The following is a 20321-nucleotide window of genomic DNA, read 5'->3' on the forward strand; positions in this document are numbered from 1 at the left end:
CACTGGAGAGAACGTATATTATTGTCAAACGGACAATAATATGTTTCTCTCCACACATAACCAAAGACTTTGTCATGGCTCTGCTACAGGACCAAGAAAAACATGACTAAGGAAGCAGAGCCATGACAGAAGCCCCCCCTTTAATGAGCACCTCCAGGTGCTCACCAAGGGGTAGACGGACAAGACAAGGCAGACCGAGACAAAGACAAAAACCAGACAAACATGGTGAACATGACAAGGGGTAGACAGGACAACAAGACTACAGGACTGGGGTGGGATAACAAGAACAACAAACATGGGAGGGGGGGTGGGGCAAAACAAGAGTTCACGGGGGAAAACCAAAAGGGTTGGGGGGAATAGTCCCAGTCCCCGGCTGCGCTCGAGGCGCGGAGTCCTGGGGGACTTAGGGGAGTCCTGGGGGGACAGTCTTTGGCCCTGGAGTCTTCCCAGGGAGCCGGCTGGACAGGGCTTGACACCGGACTGGACGCCGGCTGGATCACCGGACTGGACGCCGGCTGGATCACCGGACTGGACGCCGGCTGGATCACCGGACTGGACGCCGGCTGGATCACCGGACACGGCCTGGACACAAACTGACAAAGACTGGACACAGGACTGGACACAGGACTGGACACAGGACTGGACACCGGGACCGGACTGACCGGCGCACCGGACTGGACGCCGGCTGGACCACCGGACTGGACGCCGGCTGCACCGGACTGGACGCCGGCTGGACCACCGGACTGGACCCGGCTGCACCGGACTGGACGCCGGCTGCACCGGACTGGACGCCGCTGGACCACCGGACTGGACGCCGGCTGCACCGGACTGGACGCCGGCTGCACCGGACTGGACGCCGGCTGCACCGGATGGACGCCGGCTGCACCGGCCGGGAGGAGCCACGCTGCCCGCCGTTGCCTCTTCTTCTTCGCCAGCCACCCGCTGGGGTCGGGTGATGGAAGGAGGTATACGGCAGGCTGGCTCGGCTGGGACTCCTCGGAGGTGGTCCCCAAGACTCTCGTCTCCCCCGCTTGCCACCCAGGCTGACTGGTGGAGACGAGACTGCAGGGGCTGAGGCGGAAGGTGTGGCGTTCCCCAGAGGTGGCGACCGCCACTACACAATCCTCGCAATAGGAGGTAGGCGGGAGCTTGAGGAGCCTGGGTGGTCGCTGGAGGGCACGCAATACAAGAGCACAGGACAAAGAAACAAGAGGGTATATATAGGGAAGACAAACGAGGGATAACGACATGGGGCAGGTGTGGGACATTAAACACTCAGGGAAAGATAACGAGGAAACGAGAGGAATGGGGTCAATGACAAGACACTGGATAGAACGTATATTATTGTCAAACGGACAATAATATGTTTCTCTCCACACATAACCAAAGACTTTGTCATGGCTCTGCTACAGGACCAAGAAAAACATGACTAAGGAAGCAGAGCCATGACAACATGTTGATGAAGATATCTATAACTAAAACTGCACCATTTTGGTATAGTTGTAATTTTTAGTAGCCTATATAGATTTTTGCTACTTTCAAGAATTCTTGTCAAATCATTGGCATTTTCCTGCTTTATTTAGTGCACGTTTAACTGGATTTTAAGTGCTTCTTGCATGTTTCAATTTGACATTTTTTTAATTGAGGAAAATAAAAACTGGAGAAACAAATCAAAATAACAGAAAAGATGCTCTGTATTTTTTCAGACCTCAAATACTGCACAACAGCAAATATTATAAATAAATAAGTAAATATTATATTTTAATGATTTTTATCACAGTTTTCATGTGTCTTGTCATGCTGTCAGTCTTTCACATTGCTGTTGGATGACTTTGTGTCACTCCTGAGGTTTGATTTACTTGAAATTCGTTGCAGGTTGGAAATTCAACAGACACTGCTGGAATGGCCACAATACATCTATGCAGATTAAATTAAAACATGAAATAGTCTCTTCATTTTTTCCAGTGCTATGTATATGCATATAGGCTATACAGTATATATTACATTTAACTGACTTTTAAAAATATGCAATTATGAGGGCGAGTGTTCCCAAAGTACAGTTTCACATCAGCATGCTAAGAAGTTTATTGTTTACTGATTTAAGAGAGGCACGTGGGCTCATAGCAAAGTCACAAATTCAGATGTTTCCTGACAGATGTTTTATACAGCCCATGAATATGAATTAAGATGCATTACCATCACTCAAAAACCAAATCATAAAGACCATTGATTACAGTTATGATTATGATCATATTATGAATATTTTTACTATATTATCAATAAACCCTATTCATATTCAGGAAGCAAGAAACAATCTCTGACTGTATGTTGTGTCTAAATGTTCTGTCATCTCTAGTTTAATTTCGGGGAACTCCTCCGTCACACGTCCACATACCCATTTACACAGTCTTTGCACACTTTACTAATTTGTAGATGGATGGGTTTTTGAAATGATGTTTTCTGCCTGTTTCCTGATAACCTCAAACAATCAAAGCTGACTCAGAATGACATTGTTCAGACTTTCCTGTTTTCACTATAAGTCCAAAGCACAGATAAAAACTTTGCACACAAATAATAAAACAGGCTGTAGTTGTAGATTTGCAAATGCTGATTTAGACTACAGCAGTATGTGACATGTTACTGTTTTTAGAAGTGCTGTCTGAGGTGAAGGTCACCTCTGGTAATATCAGTGAACTCTGCACTCCTTTGTCACAAATAGCTGGTCACCATTGCTCAAAACAGATAAATCAAATTAAACAAATGTAATATGCAAGATGCAGTGGCAAAACGTGATAGTAACATTTCATATTCTGAGGACATTCAACCATTTTTATTTAACAATTATATTGTTTTTCTGTATCCTAATGTTGTCTTATTGACACTGTATGTGTGATTGTATTGTTCTTTGAGAGCCTTTTGTGTAAATGTGAGTTTTTGTGTGAGAGCGCATGTGTAAATGTGTGAATACAAATTGCCTGATAAAGAGCAGAAAGTGTTTGGAGAGGAAGCCGCACGGGAAAGTAGTGCACACTGTGTCAACATGTTCTGTGGATGCGTGGAGCCAGGGTGGAGCGAAGTATTTAGAAGAATAAGGTACTAACAAGGAGGACTAGATTTAACCACCACACTCCCCCAGACTGCCGCCTATTGTCTTGGCCACCTTTTGTAGTCCAGCAGTAATTGCTATTCCTCCTCTTTATCATGAAAGTGGAGATGAAGGCTGATTATTTTCTCTTGCAGATGGACAAAGACTCAAAGACTTTTTGTCCAGTGTGGTTTTCCTGAGAGAGGTCAGGAGACAATGTGCACGCTGGCGGCCAGAACACATGTAAAGGAAATCAAAAGCTTACTTACAGACATTTTTTTTACAAATAAATCAAATTCACATTTTTTAATGTGCAAGATAAAGTGACAATACGTAATAGTCACATTTCATATTCTGAGGACAATGAACAACTGTTATTTAACAAATATTTTGGCGCAGATGTTGATTGTTTTTTCAGAATGTTTTTTTCTGTATCCTAATGTCTATATTAAATATTAAATAGGTAATCGCAATGCTGCTTATACTCGAGTTACCTAATAACAGAACAAAATACAATTTTTATCTTTTTATAAAAAGGAAAATAAACAAGCATGAGACAAACTGGAATGATGTCACAATGCAAGAAAAACTTTATGAACAACAGCGGTACCCATTCATTTCTATTGACACAAAACCGTGCAAGTCAATGCTGTTGTTTGGTTATCAAAATTCTTCAAAATATCATCTTTTGTGTTTCGCAGAAGAAAGAAAGTGATACGGGTTTGAAATGACAAGAGGGTTATTTTTGGTTGAACTGTCCCTTTAAGAAAGATTAGGTAGTAGAATGAAATATAGGAAATATTATATATAGAAAATATTATAAATATTGTAATATAGGTCTAAAATTCTATTAATCTCACAAATAAGAATCATTAAATCAATCATAAATTAAACTTTGAGTGTTACTGAATGGGGAGGGACTTCAGATGCTTTGTGGCTATGTGAGAAAGTTTGTATTAAATTCCCATTTCCACCCATTGTGATGGGAGCTGGCAGGCCTCCACACGCATGTCTCACTCTCTGAGCGCTGCTGCATTGAACGTGAATGTGTGAGAATGTAAGCTGGCGATACGGGCGCTGGTCTCATGGGCCTGCAGCCATGTTGAGGAAGCTCAAGCTGGGACCCTTGCAGATATAGGTGCTCCACTATACTTTGCAGGAAATCCCCTTTTGATAGGGAGGCGTAAATTGCGGAATCAACCATAAAACCTCCCCTTGAAACTCTAGTATCCCTTCCCATGGATGGAAATGGTTTTGAAATTATGTTTGGTGAAAGCTAACCTGAGTGGGCCAGACTCACTATACATTTCCCATCAGGCAGATGGAACAATCATGTTATATTTCCATGCATCTGGTGTAGATGTGTTGTCTGCTCATGTATCTGTGGAATAATAAGCATAGTGGTTGAAGAAAAAAGTCCTTGCACTTTTTACCTAGTCAGCCAGATGCAAAATGACGGAGATGTGAAAGATACTATGTGCTATACGATTATAGAAATATGTATATACTGTTACACATGTACAAATGTGATTTGTATGTGTTACATTCATTTTGCTATCTTTCAGTTACACAGTTTATTGTCTTTCCTGTCTATCTCATATTGTACCATAATATTGTAAATGTTGACAACTATATTTGTTTCAGTAAAGCTCTGTTGGCTGAAGGCTGGAATGGGCTATGTGCACTCGTTACTTCCGCGTTTCACAGGAAGGACCCGCGGCAGTTTCCGGTTTGGGAGACTTAAAGCAGAGAGAAATGGGAAACTGAGAAAATAGTTAAGTTTAGCAGATGTGGCACACTGCAGTGGTATATAGAAGGTGTTATATATAGCTGTTCTCCGTATATAGCCTACACATTACACAACTTTTAAAATCTAGATTTAAAAAACTAGACATCACACACTTGCAGACTTGTTGAAAGTTTGGAGAGAAAAACAGAGGATCACACACTATGCGATAAAATCTGCACACTAGCACAGACTTTCTGGATCAAGTCCAGACAACTGAAAATCTGGGCAAAATCTGAGCAAAAATCTTGTAGTGTATTCCAGCCTTGACTTGAGAGATGGAGAGTAAAAAACAAAGGATAAAGGAAAGGGAAAGGAGGTGAAAGGGCACTTCTGCTCCTTTGCTTTTGTCACAAGAGTATTCACGGACGTCTTCACTCTGCCTATTCTCACACTCTTAGTTCATATTTCCTTTCACCTCTTCTAAAATCACAAGACTTTTCTTAGCATATCATGGTATGAAACCCATAACCATTAAGAATCCACTACTTTAACAGTGCTCTGTACTGCTATATTCTTTGAGAATCTTAATTAGTTAAGATTTGTTTTGTACGAAAAATCATCATATCATTTTACTGTAAAAATTAAGGTGCTAAAAAGGTTCTTCACAGTGATGCCATATAAGAAACATTTTTGGTTCCACAACCATTCAGTCAAAGGTTCTTTGAAGAACCATATCTTTCATACTTTTTTATAATCTGAAGAACCTTTTTTTCGCCACAAAGAACCCTTTTTTGAAACAGAAAGGTTCTTCAGATGTTAATGGTTCTTTATGGAACCAAAAGGTCTTCTATGGCATCAAAAAAACCTTTTGAAGCACCTTATTTTTAAGAGTGTATAATGGAATATAGCCAAGTTGCATCTGCCGCCCACAAAGATATATCTGAAGACCTGTGCCCTACCTAAACAGGATGTTGTCCCAGGCTCCTATCCTCAGACAAGAATAGAGTTCAACCTGTTTTTACAACAAAACTCAAATTATAAATGACATTTCCAAAATCATGGCAAAACCTCACAAAATAAGGGTTAACAACTAAATCCCACCAAAGATGTACCGAAAGCGTGTTTTTTCTTAAAGGGGTCATATTAAAATGAATATTATCGTTTGTATAGATGTGATGCAATGTGTATACACGATTTAAGGTTAAAAACGCTGTGTTTTCCACATACCGTGAATGTTTGCATCTGAAACAGGCGGATTTTTAACAAAGCTCATCGCTCTGAAAAGCGAGGTGTGCTATGATTGGCCAGTTAACCAGTACGTCGTGATTGGTTGAATACTGCAAGCATGTGACGGAAATGTACCCCTCTAAGGGTGGATTCCAGACGCCCCAAAACAACAATCCAGGAAGGCGGAGGAACGGAGGCGGGACAGGGGGTGGGATGGAGGGCCAGGCCCGTGAAGGGGAACAGGACCTGGGCCATGGAGCAGAGGCGGACATGGGCCGCGGAGCAGAGGTGGACCTGGGCAGCGGAGCAGAGGCGGACCTGGGCAGCGGAGCAGAGGCGGACCTGGGCAGCGGAGCAGAGGCGGACCTGGGCAGCGGAGCAGAGGCGGACCTGGGCAGCGGAGCAGAGGCGGACCTGGGCGTGGTCAGGCGGCCAGGGAGGCGCAGGCTGGGCTAGAAGCCTGGGCGTGGCAGGCAGGGCTGGAAGCCACGGAGGCTCTGGCAGGGCTGCAGGGAAAGCCCAAGCAGCCATCTTGACTGAGGCAGGGAACTTAGAAGCGTCCATCTTGGATGAGGTAGAAGACTCTGCGGGTTTGGAAGCAGCCACCGCGAACGAGCAGCGCACAGCCCAGACACACAGCAGAGCAGCAGCCACAACTGGCAGAGCTGATTCCAAGGACAACTCCTCAGGAACAGACACCACCGGACTTGGGACAGTGACAGCTGGAGACTCTGGCTTGGCGGCCATGACGGCTGGAGACTCTGGCTTGGCGGCCATGACGGCTGGAGACTCTGGCTTGGCGGCCATGACGGCTGGAGACCCTGGCTTGGCGGCCATGACAGCTGGAGACCCTGGCTTGGCGGCCATGACGGCTGGAGACCCTGGCTTGGCGGCCATGACGGCTGGAGACCCTGGCTTGGTGGCCATGACGGCTGGAGACCCTGGCTTGGCGGCCATGACGGCTGGAGACCCTGGCTTGGCGGCCATGACGGCTGGAGACCCTGGCTTGGCGGCCATGACGGCTGGACTGGCCAGCATCAGCGTAGAACCCACAGGTTTACCGCCCCCCAAAAATGTGTTGAGGGGCAGTCCCCTCCTCTACTTCGCCCACAGTGAAGGGGGACCCGCTCCACACCAGGGCCAGCTCTACAAAGTCCACCAATCTCCCTTGAGAATCAAACGGGGCAAGCTGTGATTGAAGTGGTTCGTTTAAGCTTTTACGGTAAAAAACAATGAGTGACTTATCTGGGTAGTGGGTTTGTGGAACGAGATCCAATAAGTCCTCGGTATGATTCTCAAGGGAGCGGGAGCCCTGGCAGAGCATAAGGAGGCGCATTGCCGGGTGCCAAAACACTGCTGGATCCATAGTGGTCTGTCGTTCTGTCACACGGAGTAATCCAGGCAGGAAGCGGATCCAAATGCAGTAAGGTCTTTAATGAATATAAACAAAGTAACAAAATAACATAAGAGCCGAAACACACGAAAACCAACCGAAAGCAAGAACCACAAGACCAAATCTCCAACAACGACAGATACCAAACAAAGGAAACACAAGGGCTTAAATACACAGGGTAATGAGAGGGCTAACAAGACACACCTGAAACAGATCATAGTACAAAACCAATGAACAAAAGAACTACAAAAAACTACAACACTAGACAGGAAACAGGAACTAAGGCATAAGTCCACAATACAAAGGGTAAAACACAGACTGGATCGTGACAGCTTCAGAAACCATTCTGCTTTCGCAATGGTAATATGTGATCCCTGATCTCAGAACAATAAACATTAGTCTAGCCTCTCATTTCCTCGGGTGTGCCAGTAAAGTGGAAATCCATGTTCCGCACACAGCAGGGCATCTCAACATGTGTCCCATGAGCAGGTGGGTTCCTGAAGCCCAACTGGTAAAGCATGATGATAAAAAGGTCATGGGTTCAATTCCCAATACACAAACTGATGTAATGTGGATTTTAACTGCACTGTAAGTTGCTTTGGATAAATGGTTCAGCTACTGTAGATGCAGCTCTACCCTTCAGGTCCATGTTTATAGAAATTGCAGTTATGGGGTTTAACAAGTGGGCACAGATTCAATTTGGAACAGAGGATGAAGAAAAAATGCCGTGATTTCTGCAGATCTGTCACAGTTCTTTGGATGAATTACATGATTTATAATCTTGAGACTGCTGCTGGCAAGAGCTTCAAGCAAAAGATCAAAAGAATTCAAAAGGGCCTACAACTACTTGACATTAGAAAATGGATATGACCTCTATTGAAAACTATGCGAGCATACAAATTGTGAATTTTGTCATCTTCGCTTGATGGGTAAACATGTCTGACCCATTTTCCTAAATCAGTGAGGCCTACAGTGCCATAAATTACAATATAAAAGATTTAGATCAAAGGCGCGGAAGTGCTAATCATAACAAGTTGGTGGATAAGATGTGTCGTTTTTGCAGAGACCTCTGAATGACCTTATAATTCCACAAGAACCATCTTAACAGTTTGCTACTTTTATGTATCACAGTAAAAATATTTTAATAGACAGTATTACTACTGTGTATGTAAGACTTTTTCTAAGCAACTATCAGTTAATATTGCAACAGAAGCCCTGATCAGGACTCTTAGTGTCAAGGATCAGGACAGAACCCAAGCGCAGGCAGACACAGAGTAACCAAGAGACTTTAATAAATAAAACAAAAACCCACAATGGGGCAAAACAGAGAATCTTAATACAAAAAACAAACAAAGACTTCCCACAAGAGGGACAAAACAAACTAGGTAAAAATCCAAATGATAATCCAAGACGGGAACAGGGAAAAGTCCAAACTATAACAGAACCTTTCTCAGGAGACACGAACAAGGCAATTGGGTAAACAAACACACACAATGAACCGACCCGGGAGGAACACTAACAAGGGAAAATACACAGGGCTAGTGACAATCAGGTGACGGGACTCAAACACTAATGGGTACAGCAGGACAGGTGAAGGGGATGACACGCTAATGGGAAACTGATGGAGAAACAAGGGGGCGGAGCTAGACGAAAGACAGGAGGACACGCGGAGAATGTGAAAACAAACTGCCACGTGTCTCCACACGAGACAAAACATAAACCCGCAAGACGTGGTTCTGTCACGACTCCGTCCAGTGAGCAGGAGAGCTCGTAACAGGAAGGACAGAGTCCTGACACTTAGTGTTACCCATTATTCCTTGTGTTGCCAGATTGATTCCGTTTAGGCAGATAATACTTTTGACCTAAAATTAAACCAGTTCATTTTTTTGTTCCCACATGACATTGTTACGACCATCTGACAAAATATTTGTAGTGCAGTACACCTCAAGCAACTAGTCATTTAGCTTTTTTTCCACAGCAGTTTACACTTGCAATACACTTGTTAATGACAAAATAAATAAATGGAGGGGAGTTGAGGAAGTGAGCATGAAATATTAGGAATCTTCAAGACACGAGATCACAAGATGACACAACAAAACAAGTTGATATCAAGAAGAACGTGCATGAGAGCGTGTCGGAGGGAAAGCGATTAGTGGCAGCAGTCAGTGGAGACTCAGGCAGGAAGTAGTGCTGTTGGAGCTGATATGCCACCAGGAAACTGGCAGGAATCAAACGGCAAATGTTCATGAAACAGGAAGAACTGCTGGTCTCCTGCCTGCTGAGTGTTTGCTCAACCCACAGCCCGGTTCCCATGAGTCCTGCTGGAAAACAGCTGGAGTGATGGACGCTCACCTCTGAACCAGGCTGCACTGGATGCGAAACTTTTAAGTTTTTTTCTTGATTCACAGTTGGTACAGTGGCCAACATGCAGAGTCCAACAGAACACTTCTGCATGTGTGCGTGTGTGTGTGTGTGAGGCCAAGCAAAACACTCAGTTGATAAAATCACTGATTAACAGTCAGTTTTTCAGCTTCCAAAACCAAAGGAAATAAGTGTTTTTCAGATGCTTAAATGGAGTCGACGCACAAAAACAGTCTGAGAGTCTGAACCGCTTAAAGAGTACATTCCTCGAGATCATAAAAAATACATTTCATGAAGTGTTTAATTTTGCCGTGTTTGAATGTAAGCAATCTGCCAAGTTGTAAATCCGAAGGTGAACGAATAACAAAGTTATTATCTTATAAAAAAGGTAATCGACTCTGAATCACGCGAACAAGCCATGACCTGTCCGAATCTTTAACCACAATGTACCTACGTCACTAGAAAAATCCCCGCCTACTGACTGCGAAAACTTAACTCTCTCCTCCCCAAACACTGTACTAGCTCGTTCGTGACGTGTGCATCATGTCTAAGAGAAGCTGTGTTCTATGTAGTGAAACTAAGTCAGTCTTATTTTCACTACCAAAGGAAGAACTTCTGAGGAAAAAATGGTTACTATTTATTTTTCAAACGACACCAAAGGAGTATAAACCGAACGTTTTACTTTGCGCGCGTCATTTTACCGAAGATTGCTTCATCAATCTTGGCGCCTTTACTGCAGGATACATTAAACGTCTTTCCTTAAAATATGTTGCAATACCAACTTTATTTGGACCTGTAAGCTCCACCGAATCACAACCTGTAAGTGTGACTCTTTATTTTTGTCTTTACATAAAATTAAATTTGTGTGACGTTATCTCATGTCTGTGTTTAGCTAACGTTACCGTTATTTTTGGGGTTGTTACTGTTTGTTTACCTAACGTTAGCTATAAACTCGTTGCGCTAATGTAAGTGTTCAACCATATTAACTCGCAAAGTCTTTATTTCAAGAACTGCGTGGTGTACTATAGTTATAATAACATCTGAAGATACGAACACCGTACACTGTATGCCGTGATAACTAACTGTTACAAGAGAAGTGTCTAAAACAGTCCTTTTTCTTACTGGCATCTGTATAAGGATTAAAGAATGATTCGTCAGACTCGGGCTCGAACTGGTAAGGTAAAATCGACGCCATCTCTCTCTATACACTTTTAATATCCAACCACCTGCAAACCGTAATACAGCAGTAATGATAGGCGGTCCATTTGCGACACATGCTGAACGCGTTTGACCAATCACAGCAGACTAGACCATCTGACCAATCACAGCAGACTACACTATCTGACCAATCAGATCAGACTACGCTGGCGGAAAGGCGGAGATTACACAGATGAATCGCGGAACGAATCATTTGAGAGTCAGTCAAGAAGTAAGGTAATAAAAACTGCTTATTATTACGAAATAATAGTATTTTTACATCATGTATGTACATAAACTTGTTGTCGGACACTCCATAAACCAAAATAAGCCCTTAAAAATATTGAGGAATGTACTCTTTAAGTAATCAGATGCACGGGTTTGCTGTTAAACAATAGGTCTGGGAAAAGAGATCATCCAGGTCATTATATCAAACAGCTTGGGCAACATATGGTTAACTAACTTAGAATACGTTTTTTATTTTTAAGCATAAGAAGCAAAGACTACTAAATATTACATAGTAATACACTGAATATTCATGTTTAAAGGTCCAGTGTGTCATTTTTTCGGGTATCTATTGGCAGAAAGGCAATATAACATACATAACTATGTCTTCAGAGGTGTGTAAAGACCTTACATAATGAAGCGATATGTGTTTATTACCTGAGAAGGAGCTATTTCTATCTATATACAGCGTGGGTCCCCTTACATGGAATTCACCATGTTTGTTTCTACAGCAGCCCTAAACAGACAAACTTCTCTACAGTGCACGTTTCGTAAATACTGTACGTTATCACAAGCAAAAATGTGACAACATCTTAGTCCTGTGTCAGCCACTGTAGCGCTTCAAAAGGGGGGGGCAGAGGTGCAGTGAGTCGTTTATATACAAATTATATTAGCACATTTGGGAGAGACTTTGAACTTTTTATTTTGTTTTTTGCTTGTGCTCCCTGGGAATCAAACCCATGACGTGGGAGCATGCCGGAACCGCTGACTGTTGCTCCCATGCAAATAGCAACAACAGCAGTTTAAGTGCCAAACACAGACACCTTGACCAGTTCATCTATGTCTACTTTAAGACAAACTGCCCATTGTTGTGAAGCTCAGGTTGTTTTTTCCTGTAAATGGGGAGAAGCCACCCCAGCTGTACCCATAGTGCTCTCATTCTCTTTATCGTTTCTTTGTTCTTATTTCCTTGCACACTCGCTGCTGCTTGTCAGTAACCAGAGGTTAGTCTAGCCACTTCATATGTTCCTTTCACACACGCATACACACGTGTTTCATATCATAATGGAGACCACCCGTTGATTTCTATTGTTCCTAAATTAGGGTACTTGTAATATTTTGGGAAATCATTTCACTGTCCACTGCGCACACACACGCACACACACACACACACACACACACGCGCGCACGCACGCACGCACGCACGCACGCACGCACGCACGCACACACACACACACACGTTGGGTTTCCATGTTTTATGGGGACATTCCATAGACGCAATGGTTTTTATACTGTACAAACTGTATATCATATTCCCTACCCCTAAACCTAACAATCACACAAAACTTTCTGCTCTTTTAGATTTTCACAAAAGTTAATTCTGTATGATTTATAAGCATGTTTCCTCATGGGGACCAAAAATGTCCCCACAAGGACAAGGGTTTTGGATATTGCCATCTTTGTGGGGACATTTTGTCCCCATATCGTAGGGTTTACCCTGCCCATGCATACACACACACACACACACACACGCACACACAGGGATAGTTGTTCGTGTTTTATGATGCTTATACTAAATATTCTATTCCCTCACCTACACCTAAACTTAAGCTATTTTCCTCATAGGGACTAAAAGAAATGTCCCCACAAGGTTATCTGGTGGAGACATTTGGACCCCACACTTTGTGATGCATAGGAAATGATCCTATTGTTGTTGAGGTCCGCTTGTCCTAAACTGGCTAACAAGGGCTGAAAGCTGTAGAGCAGGGCTAGTCAACTGGCGGCCCGCGGGCCAAATGCGGCCCCGTCAATCATCTTTACCTGGCCCGCCTTAACATTTCAAATAAGTGGAGAGACTTTAAGAACGGTGTGCTTTAAATGCACGTCCTCCTGAGACGCCACATCTTTAAAAGCCCAAAACGCTGCTACATTCAAAACGAAAGTAATTCCCGCGGCTCATAATGATTTACGTCTTATAAAGCGATTTGATCGGTCAGTCCAAGAAACTTAATGTTATTTACAACGTCATAATCAGCAATGCATTGCACAGCCACAGGCAATCGGTTTGGTCGCGATAGGTCGTGTTCTAAAACGCGTTTTGTGCCCTTGAATGTAGGCTAACTGTAGGAAGGGTACACCACATGAACGGTTGTCTCAGATAAGGGGAAACGGTGTTGTTTTTATTACTGCATGAATAACGGCTATATTTACGAAAAACAGCTCTTCATCTCCCCCAGAATTCGCACACTATACAAAGGCTCTGCCTTATAAGTGCGTGGGGCACATGAATGCGATTGGAATTCACCCGAAGATGTGATAATAGCGTTCAGTTTCTTGCACAGATCGATAGACCGTTTTCACAATGACGTCAGTTAACTTCCGCGTTTCGCAAAGCAGTGTATTTCAAGTTCCGGTTCGCCATCATACCGGAGATTTCTCAGTAAAATGCAGGTATGTTTAACAAAAACAACTGGAATCTAGCTACCAGGACTTATAGCAAGAATATGACTTGACTAAACTGAGAAGTTGATGATCACCAGCAGATGGCAGTAGTGCAACACAATGGCTGCAAGCTGCCGGTATAAACCAAGAAGAAGTTTTGATCGGGTCGTGAGGAAAAAATAACCGCTGAACCTTCACTAATAAACAAGTAAAAGAGATAACATTACATCTCCCGCAGAGAAGTAGCGCTGGCGGAAGTAAGCAAACACTGCTTCAGAAGATGCGTGACGTCATGTGAAAAGGGCCTATTGACTCGCTTTATAAAACGCGAATTTAACGTCACAAGGGGCAGGGATTACTTTTGTGATGAATGTAGGCTATTTGCGTTTTTGACTTTTATTGATTTAACTTTAATTAATTCAACCAAATATCTCCATAAATATCTTCTTGAAAAAACAATGCCACCCACATCTCGATGTACTGAAGGACTGTGGGGTGAGTAAATTAGTAGCAATTTTTGGGTAAAGTAACGCATTAAGGAATATAAAATACAATTAAAAAGACAATATCCCTTTTAATTTAATATCATGAAAAGGCACAAATACTGTATGCAATATTTGTGTGCATGTTTTAATCATGGCCTATAAGTAACAGCAACAAAAACAGTATAAAAGGAACAAAACGCAATAAATAACAGAATAACAGAAGAAATGAGAATATGGTAAAAAAAACTGGCCCGCATCCTATTTATACTTTTGGAATCTGGCCCTGTAGAGGCTACTGAGTCACTGCATTATGATATAACCCATTTATCATTTAAAAACGACAATGCATTTTTTTCTTAGTTATTTAATATATATATATATATATATATATATAAATCAGAGCTGTTACACCTGTGCATATGGCAAAACTATGAAAACAATTATGTTTATGTAATACAGACCCCTTTAATGCAAATGTACACACCTTGCGGTATATTACAGTACAGTTAACAATTAACTATCTGCAATGACACACCTTCTACAACCTTTGAACAACCTTCCTCTTATTTCTTCAATGCAGGAAAAGGCTAACAGAAATGATCAAATGTGACGTCTGAAATGAAAATCTATTATTTTGAAAGATTTCTTTTTAAAAACTGGACGAATATCAGGTAAGTCACCTCTGCTTTTTGACTATATACTGCGGACAACATACTATGGATGTATATATTTGGTGCTTTTGCAACATATACAACATGACAACAGGCTATCAGAGCCCTCTATAGCACAAATCCTTTCTAACATGAACAGGAGGACAATACTTCTAGTTTGCTGTTTATTGAGCAAACATTCAAACTGTTGAACCCTCATACTTTTTGCCATTCTGTTGTCAACCACAACAAGCTAGGTGGACTATCATACAAACCAAGACAACTTGGTAGCTTACTTGCTAAGCTGACGAATACACCTGAATTTACCAATTGGTCTAACTGATCACGACCATTTGAAAAGGTAGGAGTACATCTATTGTATAATAATAGTAATTGCTGTAATGATGCTGATTCAAAACAATAGTGCTAACACATATGAAATATAAATACTTAAGTGGTTTCATTTCTCTCTCATTTTCTGGGAATCTGGGATAGTTTATTTAAATTTACACTTTTAAATGTAACTGGTAAACTCAAAGCTGTTGTGGCTCAAAACATTATAACTTTTTAATAAGCAACAACAATACAAAGTCCTTGTCAGTGTAATAAGTAACAAACTGAGTGCTAAACAATAGTAAATGGGGGAAGGGTGTGCTTGTAGTGTATACTAGATCTTGACGGTCACTTGAAGGACTCCTTTTTGTGATATTTTTCTGCAGTGTGCTTGCAACAATGCAGTGAGGTCTGGGAAAGCATATTGCTGTTTGTTTATAGAATAAAGAGATGAAGTGAGATGAAGGAGATTAAGAAGGCTGGTAAGGGAAGGACTGAGTAACTGAAGATATGAGATGTGTGTCATCTGAATGTTTTTGGATCCAGATGTTGTCTTGCTGCTCCCAATAGGTCAAGCTGACTCAGTAAATAAATAAACAGATTTTTGTCATTTGCATTATATGACAGACAAATTCATATCTTTTTTATTTAATAAATCTTACCTGCAAATTTAAAAAAATTGTTAGGGAGGTAGACACATAATGAATAAAGCCTCTGCTTTATGTTGTATGGATAGAACAACTAATAAATACTAATGATAATAAATATTGTTCTTAAACAGTAATGTACATTCAGATACTTTCAAGTACGGGCCATGTGAAGACATGAAGAGATAAAAGGAGCCCATGAGGAGTGTTTACACCAGCAGTGCTGAAATGAATAGCAGAAGAAGCAGGGAATGAGAGGAAGGCGCCCTATAAAAATGATTTAACCCTTTATGAAAAGTTGCCCCGTGGAAGTCTAAAGAAGATATAATAGTACAAAAACCCTCATCCTCACAACATACTGCCAAGATAATAACACTGACCCTTATTATTAAGATGGACCTTGTAAGCGAAAACATGTGCAATGATTAACCATAGTCAATGTTTATTTTTCAAGGGTGTTTTGGTCATTTGAGAAAGTTTTGAAATGCAGAATCATACCCAAGCCTTGTTGCCACAGTACTCATCTCACACACCTATACACTTTGCAGTATGAGTAACAGTATAAAGGCTGATGTTTTTTATTGTCATGTTAGTTCATTTTTTTGAAATTTAACAATATGAAGTGGCAGCATATACTTCACCCTACATAACTTTTAGGTTGGAACATTAATATGGCTGCTGTATTGTGATTCCTGCAGGAACCGGGAAAAACATGGGGTCTGCTGCACACACACTGTGTGTGCTGCTGTGTTTTTGGGTCTCGGGATCATGCCTTACACTCCAGACTGAAGGCATGTGTACTGTCGACAGAGAGACGGTGAGTAAAAACAACATACACTCTTTTGTTCCCTGAGTCAGAGTAAGTGTGGCTACATCAGGAGTATCCTGTTTGTAGACCCTTGCTTCCTGTTTTTGGTGAAAGAGGTTTACCCCGTCTGTTAGAGGTTTCAAGTTTATCTCATGAGAAAATACAATCTCTTGTGTCTCACTTAGAACCACAAAGGATTAGCCCTTTTAAACTTTTTAAATCTATTTTTTACAATAAATTAGCGGAAAAAAATATTTTGTGTAAATACATGCACTAAACAATGTTTTGCTGGCTAATCAAATGAATAAGCTTCATGTGATAACATTTTTTAATTCTTTAATATTACTGAATGAATTTTATTACATTGTGTTACATAAAATACATAAAAATGTTACAAAATATCACACTATCAGTAACAAAAAATTTGATTTTATATTAAATGTAAAGGTAAAATATAATATAATAATACTATATAATAATGCATGTTTTTATTAAATATAAAATATTTAGTAAAAAATAGATCCTGAAAAGGTGTGTCACAAAAATCACAGGGACTGTGAATGAGGCCAGTTCATAAATGTTAAAATTCTTGCTGTTTCATAGATAGACATATCATATTGTAAACTTTTATGTGATTTCAGGATAATACAATCGTACTCACTTTGTTTTGGGCACTTCCAACCTTGTATGGATGTGACATTTTCATTCAAAACTTGACATTTAAATTCTCAGAGAATGTACTTGTTACCAACATACTGAAACAATATTGAGTTTATATTTAAATCCCCGCTGAAAGAGTCCAGGCATCAGAAAAACATCAGTCTATATAGCTTTCTCTTTTAAAATGTGTTATGAAGGACTAAAATACTGTGTAGTCATTTTATTTTCATTTTCATGTGGCCATTTATGAAGAATATAAACCGCTATGGATGTGACAATTTACTTACACGACTATGGAACAGTATGCTTTAAAAATGTGCTTAATAACTTGAAGAGAGATTTCACATAGGTATTTAAACCATCAAATACTGACATTTGACCTCTCAGTATGGTGAAAACTTTTGGTAAAAACTTTCTTTTTTCATGTCAACACTCTTTAAAATAAAGGTGCTTACAAGGTTCTTCACAGCGATGCCATAGAAGAACCATTTTTTGGTTCCATAAAGAGCCATTCAGTCAAAGGTTCTTTAAAGAACCCTCTCTTTCGTACCTTTTTACAATCTGAAGAACCTTTTTTCGCAACATCTTCGCGTGTTAAAGGTTCTTTATGGAACCATTTAGACAAAAAGGTTCTTCTATGGCATTGAAGCACCTTTATTTTTAAGAGGGAAGGTTGACATTGCATGGCATTGGCACTATAAGACATCTTTTTTTCTTTCTGGGGGGTGTGTCTGCTTGCTTTATAACCCAGTCATATGAATCTTTGCACTTTGTTCAGGTTGCATTTGACTGCAGTAAGAAAAGGCTCACATCAGTACCACATGAGCACATCTGGAGGAATGTGACTAAGTTGGATCTTTCTGACAATGTCTTAGACCTAACCCATACAGACTCCTTCAAGCCGTTAAACCTCTTCAGCCAGCTGATCACACTGAATCTATCAGGCAACTATCTCCCCCTACTGTTTAAAGACCATCTTTTCAGCCTCCCTTCTCTCAAAATCCTGGACCTAAGTAGGTGTGAGCTGACAGAAGTGGAGACAAGCGCTCTGATTAGACTCCCCAGTTTACAGACGCTCTTCCTAGGGAACAATCAGTTGCAAGGCCCCCTGTTAACCGCAGCTCAAGAGATGAGAAAAACAGAGCGCATGGATCACCATGACTACAATAATGGCATGAAAAACTCTTGTCCCTCTTTTACATTGTAATTTGTATGAGCCTAATCTTTTTTATGAAAGAAAAAGCTATAGTAGCGCAAATCAAATAAAACAAGAAAATCAGTTCGCACTTTTAACTCGGCTATAAAAAAGAATACATTGTAACTTTAATATAACCTTTTTTCTCACTGATACAGGATATTCCAAGAACGTTAACCGTGGAATCTTCCTGCGTAAACTACTGGAGGACAACCAAAATACCCTTCCAAATCCTGTAAATGACCTTCAAAATGGTCAGGGTTTTAACACACATACACAATTATTTACAAACTAATGTCAATTTTTATGTGGTTTATTATACTACATAATTATAGTTAATCAATTATAGTCCTGAAAAATAGACTAAAACTATGTTTTTCAGGCAATAGGACATATGATGGTTCAAAAAGCTCCTCATACAGTTGGAAGGTCCTTGTGGCTATCCTGGTGTCTGCCATCTCCATCTCCGTTTTAATTGCTTTGACAGCCAAATTTAAGCTTGTGCACAAGTATCTGGCAAGCTACAGACACTCCAGACTCAGCGAAGCAGATGCGACAAGTCAGTGTGACCCTGGAAACTTTGAGGTGGGCTTCTCGAGTCATGGTGGCCCAGGGACCCGTGCGACTGTGTCTACTGATGACATTGAAGAGGATGATGATGGGTTTATTGAAGATAACTATATTCAAGCAAGCGAGAGTGAGAGAGCTGCAAGAGCAGCAGAACTTAATGAGGATGATGATGACGATGAGGAAGAGGAGGAGGAGATTGAATTCACTATTGGTTAGACTCAATACATGTAATGTCATTAAACACTTAATTTAAACTTAAATGTTAATTAAGTTTGCATTAACAAACAATGATCATATCGGTAAATAATGGCCATTGAAATATACAGCGGCCCCAAAAACTTAAATAGTGCTAAGCTACAGGCAGGCCTGTGATAAAAGTAAAAAAGGCAACAAAAAATGTTTTACTGAAAAAATGTCTATGCTCATTTGTTTACAGATTCCATTTGGCTTAAAATTTTATTTATAACGAAATTAAATGATTTGTAAGTGTAGCTTAGTTTTTTTGGGCCACTTATATTTAAAACAAATGAATAACTAAAGATTTAGTGGCTTTACAGAAAGCTTTATGATGTTTGTTAAAGGGATAGTTCACCCCAAAATAACAATCCTTCTATATTGTTTATTCACCCTCATGTCATTCAAAACCAGTATGACTTGCAAAACACAAAATGAGATATTCTGAAGAATGTAAACAAACAACACTGGACTCCACTGACTTCCGCTGTATATGGACACAAAAGTACTAAAACATTTCTAAAAATATCTTCTTTTGTGTTACAAAAAAGTTTCGTGTACAGGTTTTGAATGACACGAGGGTAAATAAACGACAGACTTTTTATTTTGGGTGAACTATCCAATGTACTAATGAAACTTATTCTAAAAGGTTACTGATCATTGTTTATTTGAAATAAACAGTCATTGTTTAGTAAAAGAGGTTAACATTTAATTTACTTAAATCGGTTGTGCACTATTAATTGCATTGTCAACCATCTACAGCAAATACTGTAATGTATTTTGTGCGCTTCACTCCATTTCTCAATAAAATTATTGTACAGTAAGTACACAAGTTGTTACTCATTTTTTACTTTTTACCACAGGGCGTCGCTGTTGTCACTTGTGCTTTATTACACTTACATTAGTGATTAATGGAAAAAACGATTGTTTATTAAATAAACGTTTATTGTCATTTAATAAAACGCACAATCTTAACATTAACCTAAACAAAATATACGGGGTGGGTCCGCTATTTACGTTGTTTACTGTTTGTCGCCTGTATTTTGTGAGGTTGTGTCCACACAACACAACCGTGGGTGC

General features: G+C 40.6%; 1 protein-coding gene across 3 annotated transcripts; it reads left to right on the forward strand.

The window, feature by feature from the left end:
- Positions 1–10052: 10052 nt before the first annotated feature.
- lg7h1orf210 (linkage group 7 C1orf210 homolog) lies at positions 10053–20046 on the forward strand. 3 transcript variants are annotated; one of them, XM_057338213.1, is made up of 7 exons: positions 10053–11229; positions 14725–14815; positions 15048–15155; positions 16473–16591; positions 18021–18414; positions 18596–18691; positions 18820–20046. In XM_057338213.1, the coding sequence occupies exons 4-7, from the start codon at positions 16487–16489 to the stop codon at positions 19221–19223; spliced, it is 999 nt and encodes a 332-aa protein (XP_057194196.1). In that variant the 5' UTR covers positions 10053–11229; positions 14725–14815; positions 15048–15155; positions 16473–16486; the 3' UTR covers positions 19224–20046. The 3 variants fall into 3 exon arrangements, with proteins under 3 accessions (XP_057194196.1, XP_057194197.1, XP_057194198.1); XM_057338214.1 differs by having other exon boundaries at positions 15052–15155; XM_057338215.1 differs by lacking the exon at positions 15048–15155.
- Positions 20047–20321: the final 275 nt, after the last annotated feature.

Source organism: Triplophysa rosa, linkage group LG7 (genome assembly GCF_024868665.1).
Source record: "Triplophysa rosa linkage group LG7, Trosa_1v2, whole genome shotgun sequence".
Lineage (NCBI taxonomy): Eukaryota > Metazoa > Chordata > Actinopteri > Cypriniformes > Nemacheilidae > Triplophysa > Triplophysa rosa.

Excerpts from the sequence above, each read along its gene's own strand:
- lg7h1orf210 (XM_057338213.1), top strand. The coding sequence starts at position 16,487 with ATGGGGTCTGCTGCACACACACTGTGTGTGCTGCTGTGTTTTTGGGTC. Across the intron at positions 18,415-18,595 it reads TCACCATGACTACAATAATG|GATATTCCAAGAACGTTAAC; the intron begins GCATGAAAAACT and ends TCACTGATACAG. Across the intron at positions 18,692-18,819 it reads TGTAAATGACCTTCAAAATG|GCAATAGGACATATGATGGT; the intron begins GTCAGGGTTTTA and ends TATGTTTTTCAG.